This window comes from Lissotriton vulgaris, chromosome 9 (assembly GCF_964263255.1).
Source record: "Lissotriton vulgaris chromosome 9, aLisVul1.2, whole genome shotgun sequence".
NCBI classification, from domain to species: Eukaryota; Metazoa; Chordata; class Amphibia; order Caudata; family Salamandridae; genus Lissotriton; species Lissotriton vulgaris.
The window spans coordinates 884,787,304-884,799,600 of NC_141697.1; the positions used below are offsets into that span (position 1 = coordinate 884,787,304).

The following is a 12,297-nucleotide window of genomic DNA, read 5'->3' on the forward strand; positions in this document are numbered from 1 at the left end:
AAACCAACAATGGAATCACTTTAATCCACAAGTGACATAGTGCAGAAAACTGGCAGAAGCAGCAACAGAAAAGGTTTCCTTAAATATTAAGGTCTGAAAGATCAAATTTGTAACCCTGGCTTTCCCACTTGAACCAATTATGTGAACTGTTCAACCTCATTACTTCTAAGTATCTTCGGGCCCTTAATAAGCCAAACTGGAGGCATTCCCAAACAAGCCAGGGCCATTAATTAAATCACAAACCTTGGTCCCCCCACTATAAGCATTTACAAACATCCGCATTGCGTGGTTACCCCTCAGCTCGCATTCTACCTGCCTGATTTCCTTTCAAAATATCCCGACTGGCTCCACCGACTACAGGCTATTCGACACAGCATCAGTTAACAACCCCCCCCCAATGCCATGCAAACGTTAACACAGGAATTTCCCATCAGAATTGCTTTTTTGTATTGCTGACGATAAGAGGATCATCCTTTCATATCTGCATCAAGAAAAGCAATTTAGTGGAGCAGCGGATAAGGTGTGCAGCTCATGACAGACGGCATACTCCAAAAGAGCCATTCACCAGCATGGCTTTGAATGACTGAAAAGGTCATTTTTAAGGCTGATGTGGAAAAAAGGAGCAAGTTTGAAATAACAAGGCTGGCAGGAGGATGTGTCAAAAGCGCACAAGGAAATCACTAGACAAAATCCAAAGGCGTCCGTAGCAAACAACGGCCAGGTTCAGAGTTGTGCACCTGGAGAAACCAAAAAAGGTACACTAATAAGAGGCACCCTAGAACATCTGGCGTGAAGTGTTAATTACTGCCCTCATGACATCAATCAGCTTTGGCATTCCACTTTAAAGAATGTATATAGCACAATTGTGTATTTTGTTGCACTATTCACCATTCGTTCATTTTGGAGTACACACCGACCCTATACATTCTTTTGACCCTTTTGTCTTGCTTCCCAACATTCTTTGTGTTCATCGAGCTCGACCCGAGAAGGGCCATGTCCTCCGGCGCCCTCAGCTCCCAGGCAGACACCTACACGGCTTAGCCCGGGAACACCAGCCTTCTCTGCACATTCCCGGCCCCAGGGCCTGAATACTCATAGCGCAAGGATGGGGCTCATCATCGAGCAGCAGAGGACAAGGTCACCGCCTGGGTGAGACGAGAAGCTAAACATAGCGAGGATACAACCTCCTGATCTGCAGCAGGGAGGAGGACCGAGCAGTGTGAGGGGAAAAAACAAGAGGGAACATTAAAAAAAAATCTGAAACGGTTTTAAGATACAAAAAAGAATGAAAACAGAGAGACATGAACAAAAGAAGGGGAATAAGACAGAATCTGTATGTTACAGTGCCTTAAAGAGACTAGTGGGGCACTGTGCAATAAAGCAAAAACTAGAAGCATGTAGGTTCAAGGTTGGGGGGGTGGGGGACTGGGAAAGGTCCTTTAACAAAGAAAGAAGCGAGTGGGGAATCGCATTAGCAGAAGCACCACAGAATGAGGGGCGCTCTTGTGCAGCACAAGCAGAGTGGGGAGAACCTGGTGGTGCAGAGAAGGGTTATCCAACAGATACTAAAAAGAAGATCGGACGGCCGTGTGGCATAATGTGGGGCAGAAGCCAGAGAGGCAGGCAGAAACCGGAGCACGGGTCCTCATGTAGTAGAGGCAGGTTGTGAGTCTAGAAGAAAATATATAGTACGCATAATTTCGATTAGCACGATACGTGCGGGTAACTATAGACTGCAGTCCACATATTACGTACCTTGAAGCTACAAATACATCTGCAAGGTATGCAGATGTGGAGTTACAGTTTAGGAATAGTAAATCTACACTCACCTCATATTGACTTCATAATCAAGACACTATAAAGTCTAGATTATGGAGTCATTCTTTGAGTAGTACGATATTGAAACGATATTACGGCAGTACACTGAAGGAATGGGTCTCCGCTGTGCCTTATGTTGTAAAGCCCTTTATTAGGCTCAGTATGTGTAGTTTGAGTCCTGCCTTCCAGCTTGTGAACAGTACTTCCCCTTCCCCCAGATCTGCGTTCTTACTTGAGTCTTCCGAGCCGCCTGGGTTGCGTGGCCTCCGCTTTGTGCTTGGCGACCCGCTTCTCTTTGCGCTTGGCGAGCATGTCCTCTCGCTGCTTCATCTCGGAGCGAATCGAGCGTAACTTGAAGACCTCCTGCTTCTTCAGCCGCAAGGCTTTCTCCGCCTGCCGCCTGGCTACCTGCAAGAAGAGGTGGGAGAGGTGAGAAAGAGTCCAGATTTCCAAATACCCGTAGTTTATTCAGCTTACTTCATGCCGTTACATGTAGTCTTGATCCTACAGCTTTTCTAGTACTAGCAGACCTGAATGGCTAGACCAGTAGGTATCAGAGCGCTTTACATGAGGATCAGTGAATTACAGGTTACAAGTTACATTTGTTAAAAAGCATAATCAAAAATAGAACTAAAAAGCAGAGTTAAGGTAAATTCGTCAGGGAGGGGGGAGGAAGGAGACAAAACAGGGAGACGGGGAGAACTGTCCAGCTGGGTAGGTGATGGCCAAGGGGAAGAACCAGGGCCAATCTCCTCTATAGCTGTCTGGCACCAGGCATCGGCCATAATGCTCAGACTCCCCTGTCAGGGGGTGGGGTGGAAGAGCTCTGCTTTAGATGATGACGCCTAGTAACCACCAGATGGATAGTCTAGCCAAGTGTTCTGCTAACATACTAATGTAACATCCCGTACAACCGGTATTATCCGAATCGGCTACGATAAAGCTAGGGGTGTCAAATTGCTACAAATGTGTAACTACCACACACTCAAATCGAATCCAGCTCAAGATCTTATATTGCCTAAGTAGACACTGAAAAATAAATATATATTGGTTACTTCATGAGGCAGGTGGATTATGGTGTGCTTCAGCATGCAGACAGGGATGGCGAATGACGAAACCCTGGGCTAGGGTCTCAACTGCTTTTGCAAAGGGCAAGCTCTTTGGCCTCATACACAACATCGGACCTGTTCACACAGTGAATCTCCTCCTCATATCCCTACCTGAATACTATGGTATTTGTAGGGGCAGTGGTTAGGGCTATACCATCTGTACTTTACGGATCTGGGTCACCACTTTAAAACAAAATCTAAAATTCAAACTGTTGCGTTGATTCTAACTAGTGTCACCTCCACACTAACTCCCCTAATATGAAGAGAATACTTCCAGTGAGTAAAAAGAAGATATCTCCTTTTCACTTACTGGAAGTATTCTCTTCATAGCCCTAACCCCTGCCCCTACAAATACCATAGTATTCAGGTGGGGATCTGAGGAGATTCACCGTGTGAACAGGTCCGATGTTGTGTATGAGATTATGAGTGGGGGATGACCTATTCTCTACCCCTATAGCTCCTTTGTGTACAAGCTCTTTGGTTTACCGTAGCTTCTTAAGGACTAGGATGTTGCTTTCGTATACACAGACTTCACATTAGTCTCCCTTACGAGTACCCGCTATTATTCCTGCGGTAAAAGCGGTCTGTTTCTGGGTTTTCAGTGGAGTCTGGTTTCCTCCAAGACTTAAGCGTTTTTCTCAGATACGGTTAACACCACCACAGTAGGAGTTGCCTCAGAACAATTAGTGTCATAAGCCCATTTTAGCCGTGCTGTTTAGAAATGTGATCTGGGCCTAAAGTAAACCTCTTTTATCATGTAATGCAGCAAGGTATGGGCAGTGTTGGACTATGATGCAAGGTTAGCGTTGATTTTATAATAATCTAATGTGCCACGGTCTCCTGTTAACAGGGGAAAACTCTAAATGATCTACAAGGTGGGCAAAGCATACTGATACACGGCCTCTGGATCAAACTATAGTCCTGGTGCAAGGTCACCACTAAAAGTGGTCCCAGGCCAGAATAAAAGAGTCACCCATTATAATAGGTATTCTAACAACACTTCCAACCTAGTACTTAGGCTGCCACCCAGCAAAGTCTGTGGTTCTTCCACGGTTCCTGCTGGTAATGGCCTGGTGTTCAGTCACCAATATCCAGTAAGGGACTCAGTGCAACGTTTTAAAGCACTGGAGTCTAACAGTGAATGATACAAATAGTAGTCCTTGCTTCAGCCAGGACCAGGTAGACTAGTGAGACAGAACACACCAGGTTGGGGTCCTAGGGTGCTTATTCTTTTAGGCAAGTGCACCCCAAAAGCTACCATTCACTGTCCAAGAGGCACCCAGAGAAGCTGCTGGTCCAACTAGATCTTTCCCAAGTGATTCTTTATGGTAGGTGGTGATCACTACTTTAATTAGTGATATTATGCCAGTTGTGAGGGTCAGAAGGAGATTCCACAGGCTATAAACTAAGAACCTCGTATTCCTGCCTGCTAGCAGAACCAAACTCCTCCCTGTCTAAGAACACAAATTAAAATGCAATGTAGCTTCCTCAAAACTTTTGAAAATAGCCAAAAGGTGCACGCTGTAAACAAGAGATCGCTTTAAAATTGCAAAATCAAAAAAAGACTGAGGACAAAAAAAAAAGGCGCAGAATCAAATGAAATCAGTGAAAAAATTTCGAAAGTAAAAAAAAAAAAAATCTAGAACAGCTATTTGCAAAATCAGGACAGCCAGGACGCAAAAAATTAAGACATACCAGGAGAACAAGGTATCTTGAGAAAAAAAAGCATAAACCCAACATGCTCAAGGAAACTTTAACTGCCTCTGGTTCCTCAAACACCAACTTTGCTTCTGCTGCAGTAGCTGCAATAGCCCCTGGCCCAACAGTCTTCATCTCCGATTCCCAGCTCCCCCGAGCAGCTTCGTCGGCCGCACAGATGGCAAGTCCTCCTATGCAGCAGATGGCCACAAGCACCCGGGCTGGACGCTTACACACTACTGCAAGGGCGCAGAATGAAGCCAGCACTGGCCCAATGCCCAGGAAATGTTGAGAAGGCACCAAAGCCTAAGCAGCACTGCAATATCGGCTTGTAGCTCAGCACTGCATCTCCAGGAAAATGTAGATGGATATTGGTTTGGCATAAGCATCAGTGATGTAACGTGTCAGTTCAACCCTTTCCCACACCACAGCTCTGATGTAGAGGCACGCAGGAAGTTCACAGCTTACATTTTATCTGCAGATCTTCAAACATGGTTAAAGACTACTTTACAAGCATTTCCAGGGTTGGGTAAAGGGGGTCACTACTACTCTGTGCCCCTTCTAGCATGGCATTGGCGGAAAACATGGGGAGACTAGAGAGACACTAATGCAGCAAGGATAGCTAATGGTCAGTCCTAGCGCAACATTCACTGAGGCCACTGAGGGCGGATACGGTAGGAGCAGTAAGGAATGATCATTGGCAGACATCGGAAGCAGAGGCCGGCACAACAGTAACTTTGTAACGATTTAAGTTATGCCATTGCCTAAAGTTGCTGGAAGCAGCAGACACTCGAGAGCAGTGGACACAGCAAGCCTACTTGCAGAAATATATTGAGAGTCCCTGCCACTTTAGAGACAGGACACACTGCTCTGTTCAGTTTTGTAACGCACTTTCAACTTGTAAGGAGTGAGATGGGGAAAGGGGTCAGGGCAGCTTAGTGCACCCTATCACAATTAATGTACTGATATGATGTGCATCTATGATACACAGATCTGGGGCACAGCCCAAGTATGCACTGTGGTGCAACAAAAAGGTTATTTCCCTGTAAGAGTAATTTTCCAGATTGAGGACATTTCCGGATACCCATGCTATTATTCTGCCATCTAGTGGGTACATCTGGAATGGTCCTGTCTAGGTTTTCCTCTTATTTGGGCACTGATCTTTCAGAGGGGCTCAGTAAGGCCCACTGTAATTATGCAGGAGGTAAGGACCAAAATAGGACTAAATTATGTGGAATGAGAAAACAAGGTATTTGGCTTAATGCAGCACATTTTGTGGTAATATTACTTCATTATTTTGCAATGTTTACATGTTAGCACTGTTTGGAAAGGGTTTAACTTCATTACCAGTTTTTAAATACAGCAATAAGCAACTGAAAGGTGACTAGCCAATCTTTGCGAAGAAATTTCCACCACGTGGCAATGTGTTAGTGTTTTTAGTAACGTTTGATCTGTTTGAGCTAGAAACAATTTTTTTGTTATAATCTGCAGGTTATGCAGCAGGTGACTGATTATGTGGGGAAATGCAACAAATTCATAATTATGTGGAAAACGCTGTGACCCAGAATCACATAATTCCAACGGCCTTTGGAATAGTCACCCACCCTTGATATCAAAATGTATGCCTACAATGCCCCAGTGCATAGTTGCCATCTTTAGATTTTTCCTCCTTTTTTGGTGACCTGTACTAATCTTGAGCTTATTTCCGTTGTACTTATTTTATTACCTTCTACTTACCTATTTTCCGATCGTATTTCAAAATGATACCACATTTCTGGTGAAGTGAGATTTAAGTGAATCCAGAACATTTTTCATGCTTCAAAACTTTACCTACAGGTAAAATACCTTTTTTGCTTTGAAACGCAAATCTCTTCTGGATTCACATGCTGTGGCTCGATTACGGAGCAGTATTACGCCCACTTCACAGGTTGGTTGAAGTGAGTATGTGTTTTTAAGCAGTTTATTTTATTTATTTTGAAAGTTTTATATAGCGCGAACAAGATCTTTGCAGGTATCAGAGCGCTTTACAAAAACAGGGGTAAGAAAACAAGAGAGTGATTAACAGACTGATAAGCAAAGAATAGTTGTAAGTAATAAAGGAGTAGCAAAATAGGGTAGGTACGTGGGGGAGCATAGTCAATCAGCTAAACCAATAGTACAAATAGACAATCAGAAAAACGAATAATACAAATAGGTGCAGAGTCTCAAATAGTTCCAAAGTAAAAGATCAGGTGAATTTAGCCATGAGGATAGCTTTTACTTCTTTCTTAAAAAATTTAGTGGAGGAGAGAAGTGTGGTTTCTGGAGGGAGTGAATTCCAAACCCTGGGTTACATTCCTGAAAAGGAGCCTTTATATGTTCTTTCCTTCCGGAATCTACGAGGTTTCAGAAGAAGATTATTTGTACTTCTAGTAGTTCTTGAGCCACCAGATATTGTCAGCTTCTGAGTGAGGTAGCCGGGTGCGTTGTGGTGTACAGTCCTGTGTGTCATGCAGGCAATTTTCAGATGTATTCTGGCTTCAAAGGGTAGCCAGTTCAAGGATTTTAGGTCAGGGGAAATATGCAAGTGTTTTTTTTTGATCCAGTGATGAGTCTCGCTGCAGCGTTCAAAGAGGTTCTCAGGGGTGCAGTTGTAGATAGGGGGAGTCCGCAGAGGGCGACGCTACCGTAGTCTAAGCGAGGAATGACTAGGGCTTGTACTGCAGTTTGGAAGTCCTTGGCTGGGAGGAAGGTTTAAGTTTCCTCAGGGTATTGATTTGGAAATTAGCTCCCTTAGTTGCCTTGCTGATATGCTGCTGCATCTTGAGATTGGCGTCAAGTGTTATGCCTAAAGATTTTGCTGAGTCCACGATGGTAGGTTGGACATTGAGTGCTGTTAGGTGCTTAAGCCAAGTTTGAGTTGTGGAGATTTTCGTGGGAGGTGAGATCAGAAGGAACTCAGTTTTCAGAGCATTGAGTTTGAGGTGATTATCGGCAAGCCATGATTGGGTGTTTGAGCGTTGAGTTCAGAAGTTTGATGTCTTTGGGGGATTGTAATTGGAGATATAGTTGGGTGTCGTCGGCGTACATGTGAAAGTGTACATTAGATGCTTGTAACAAGGTGGTGAGAGGTTCCATGACCAGGTTGAAAAATGTTGGGGATAGGGAAGATCCTTGTGGGACGCCTACTGTTACAGGTACTGGTGGGGACATCAGGTTGCTGCTCTTGAATTTCTGAGACCGGTTATGCAGAAAAAAGGTGAACCACTTGAGAACAGTCCCAGACAGACCCATTCTGGTGTTTAACAGCTCGAGTAAGTTCTCGTGTTTGACTGTGTGAAATGCTGAGGAGAGATCAAGAAGGATGAGGAGGCAGGTATCGTTTTGATCTAGGATTTGGAGTGCGTCATCAATTGTGTGTCATAGCAGTTTCAGTACTGTGCCCTGCTCGGAAGCCTGATTGATCAGTTTGACCTCCTTAACCCTCAATGTGTTTTGTCAATTGGAGTTGTACGCATTTTTCCAACAGTTTGGCAAGGGTGGGAATATTGGTAATAGGACGGTAATTGTTTAGGTCAGTAGGGTCAGCTGTTGGTTTCTTGAGTATAGGTGTGACTTGTCCAACTTTGAGGGAGTCTGGATGAGTCCTTGTTGAAGTGAACTGTTGATAATTTTGGTCCAGAGTGGGAGGAGTAATGGGATGAAGTCCTTTACAGTGTTGGCAGGAAGGGGGTCTGTGAGGTGATTAGAAGGTTTCAACGTGCTGAGCAATTTGTCAATTGTTTCTTCTTAGTAGGTGTCAAAGGATGACCATGCAGCACTGTTTTTTGGTTAGTGGGCGTTATTAACCTGAAAGTCTGCACTTTAGTGTTTGTACCATTATGCAAAGATAACCATGTGGCTGCTCTGCAGATGTCGTTTAAGGAGGAGTTAGCCATAAAAGCCATTTAGTATTACTATTGCTATCTTTTACATGTCTGTGTGATTTGCACAATTCACTTTAAGGTCCTTTTCGTGTCTGGTGAGCCCTGGTTTGTTGGTGCAAAGGAAATTAAGAATGGACTCCCTCCCTGAACTGTCTCGTTTCTGGTTGGTAATATGTTACTGCTATAGGGAGACATCTATTTTGTGTACATCCTTTTCAGCTTGTATTTTAGGCTGTTGGAAAAGGGCAGATCACTGTGTTGCCGAGGAAGTGTGATATCACATTTGGGAGGAATTGCAGATTGGTGCTCGTGACTACCCAGTCTTTATGTATTTGTAGCTAGGGTCCCTGCACTATGTATGCCTACTGCTTATTGCCCCTGCATAGTGATGTGATGGCAAATAACAATGCCGCCTATAGGGTTAGGAATTTGAATCTTGCCTTGTACGTGGGTTCACTTAACTGTGTTAGTACCAGATTAAGATTCCATATTGTATGGATGCAGACTTAGAGGCTAAAAAAGTGGCACCACATTAGAATCTTTTGATGAATGGGTCTTACAGAGACTCCTTCCTATTCTGCTCCTTGTTCATTCCACTGTAGTGGAGAGATGTACCTTTAACAATGTGTATGAAAGGGATGTCAAGTAGAACATTACATAACATCACCCATAAGGGTTTCAGTGAACTGGAGGCGGTCAGGGATATCAAGTGAGCTATTGCCCAGTCACATGCTGCTAAGCTGCTGCTGGGGATCGAACAGTGAGCTCTGGCCGCTGCGTCACACCTCTCCCTCTGCATGTTGACCCAGAAGGGTATCATGGTGCTGAATAATAGATGTTGATTGTAAGTATCCAATTATTATAGTGTCTCTTGTTAGGCAATCTTTTAGTTCCCCTTTCCTGCACCACTTGGCAAATCTGTTCCACTAGACGGTATTCATAGACTGCCTCAGGATTTTCATGCATCCGCAAGGGAGTAGTAAGTTCCTGAATTTTAAGTCCTCAGGAGCCATGCCACTAGATATAGGCTGGCTGGTTCTGGGTAGCAAACATGACCCTGTTGTATGTAAAGTCTTCTGGTGCAGGTCATTTTATTATCTGTTTTTGTGCTAGCTCCACCAGGTTTGAAAACTATGTTTGTCTGGCCTATTGTGGGGCTATCATTTTGAGGGCAATGGTTGTCAGTTTACAATTGCTTACCACTAGTGGCATCATTAGAATAGGAGGAAAAGGGTATGCAAATTTCCATGACAAGTCTTCCGATAGAGAATTTCCCCTAGACAGGCGGCGTGGGTACCTGGGTGCGAAGTTTTGGCATTTTGCCTGTGTTGCAGAGGTCTATTTCTGATGTCCCCAACTTCTGGACCATTCTTGGCACTCTTGTTTAAGTTCCCACTCATGCAAGTGGCTGCTAGTCTGTCCCCATTTATGTTTTGAATCGTGGCAGATGGATAGCGATTAGAGTTAGGTCTGTGTTTTTACTGCGACCCGAGGACCTGCTTTCTACGTCTGTCAATGGCTTTTTCAACACCTTCCTATGTGGAGGTAGAAGGCACTCTTTCCAGCGTCAGGCCATTTCTCCCCTGAGCCATTTACGTTTGCTCTTTGTTGTGCGACAGTCCCAAGCCTCTTTGAGGGCTGTTTGGCCTATGACTGCATACTGACTTAGTGAACCCACCTTTGTTTCTCTGTCATTTTAAAAATCAGGGAAAATACTCCTGGCATGTCTCGCACCTCTCATTCTTATGGTCCATGGGAACGCAAAGGTTGCAAACCATGAGTTTGTCTGCTTGAGCGAGCTTATGGTGGCATTTTGGATACAATTTAAAGGGTGTTTTTCCATGTGCCCCCAAAGGCTCCGGCCATTAACCCCATCTCCTCCCAGCCGTACATTCACCAACTCTTGTAGTCGAAGCCCAACAGAAAAACCTATGTTTCAGTCTCTCTCTCAAGGTTTTTCGGTTCTCCTTGATGTCAGCTGACTATTTCGGTTCTTTCGGCTTTGGCATTTTCCACACAGTCATCCTTGCCTTCGGTGAACTGCAAAGTGAAGCTCTGAACCGTGCTTCCAAACCAAAATGGCAGAAAAAAATATGGCAATCATGCACTGAGATTATGAGTGCACCTATGATGCCATGGTGGGAAGTGGAGGGCGAGCTCGAAAATCAAGAAGAAATAAAAAAATCTTTTTAAATACAATTTCAGACCCAACCACTAGATGACAGATTACACAGCATGTGAACCCAAGAAAGATTCTCACTGCAAAACCTGAAATATGTGCGACATATCCTAGCAAAAGCACGGTTTCCAGCACAGTGAAAGGAGAAGCAGCAGATTAAAGCCGCCGGTCACCCTTTCAGAGAAGCAACAGACTTTTCCTCTGTTTTAAGTCAGAGTGGGGGAAGGAATCTTCCCTGCAGGCAGGTAAAGTAGTTAACTGCACCTGTATGCAGGGGTATGCCTGGCAGGTCAAGGACCCAAGAATCACCCTCAGAAAAAGAACCCTCACAAGGTGCACAGACTGTATGACACCTCGATGTGCTGCAAAGTCGATAACCTCCGACAGCTTCTTTGCCGCTGCGCCCATGTCTATAACACAGGCAAAAGAAACAATTGATGGACGGAATGCTACACAATGCAAACATTCACCCCCAGTCACAAAGATCTGGGTTTAATCCACCATTCTTTTGCTCACCACACCACTCCAGTTTGGACACAGCCATATGCAAATCAGTCTTGACCCTGTTCCTAGCAGGAACAGTCCAACCCAAACTGCCAAGCTAGGTCCTCCCTGGACCGGAAACAAGCATCTTGGGACCGGTTTCAGGGCATCACCCTTTATCAGCCAGGCTTGCTTGAATCCAGTGGTGTAGTGAGCACGGGACCCACGTCCGAGCATACCCTTCCCACTTAGGGCAATGTATGCAAAAGAAACAATTGATGGACTGAATGCTACACAATGCAAACATTTACCCCTAGTCACAAGGATCTGGGTTTAATCCACCATTCGGTCAATCAATTGTTGTTTTTGCATGTGTCACCCTGAGTGGGACGGGTATGACCAGACGTGGTTCCTGTGCTCTCCATGCCACTGGAATCAAGCTATCCTGGCTGAAGAGGGGTGAAACCCTGAAACAGGTCCTAGGATGCTTGTTTCCAGTCCAGGAAGGACCTGGTTTGGCAGTTCGGGCTGCACTGTTCCCACGAGGTACAGGATCAAGACTGATTCGCATATGGCTTGGTTCAAACTGGAATGGCATGGTGAGCAAAAAAACGATGTATTTAGGCCCTGATCTCTGTACTGGGGTAAATGTATGATATTGTTCTGCATTCTGTCCATCAACTGTTTTTGCACAGGTCTAGAACACGGCACAGGTGCAAAGGGTTTCCTCACTTACCTGGAATCATGCTTGATGCAAATACGAAAAAGTTTCTTGGAAATAATGCCAGCACATATATAGCACTGGTGTGACCTCTGTTACTGATGGGGCTGTGGAAGCATCTGTAGCCCCTTCCGTAATACCAAAGTAGCTTGGGTTGCAGAGAGCAGTTGCATATGCTGGTTGTGCCCTAGACCACTTTCCATAATAGAGCATAAGGTGCTTGAAGCAGCCAGTCCACCTTTTGCCGTGCAGCCTCAGTTTCAAAGGAGGGAGTATAGGGGAAGAATGAAGGGAGTGTGAGGGGGGGGGGGGGGGGAATAGGGGAGGAATGAAGGGAGTGTGTGTGGGGGGGGGGGGGGAGGGGGGGGGGGGGGGGAAATTGGG

At 45.0% G+C, this 12,297-nt stretch overlaps 1 protein-coding gene across 2 annotated transcripts in view; it reads right to left on the reverse strand.

Annotated features, from left to right (window-relative positions):
- NOP53 (NOP53 ribosome biogenesis factor) overlaps positions 1-12,297 on the reverse strand; it is a 97,916-nt gene that overhangs the window by 28,217 nt on the left and 57,402 nt on the right. For both annotated transcript variants that reach the window (XM_086938636.1, XM_086938635.1), the window contains exon 9: positions 2,051-2,226. In XM_086938636.1, the coding sequence (XP_086794762.1) occupies positions 2,051-2,226 (176 nt within the window). The remainder of the gene's footprint in view (positions 1-2,050; positions 2,227-12,297) is intronic.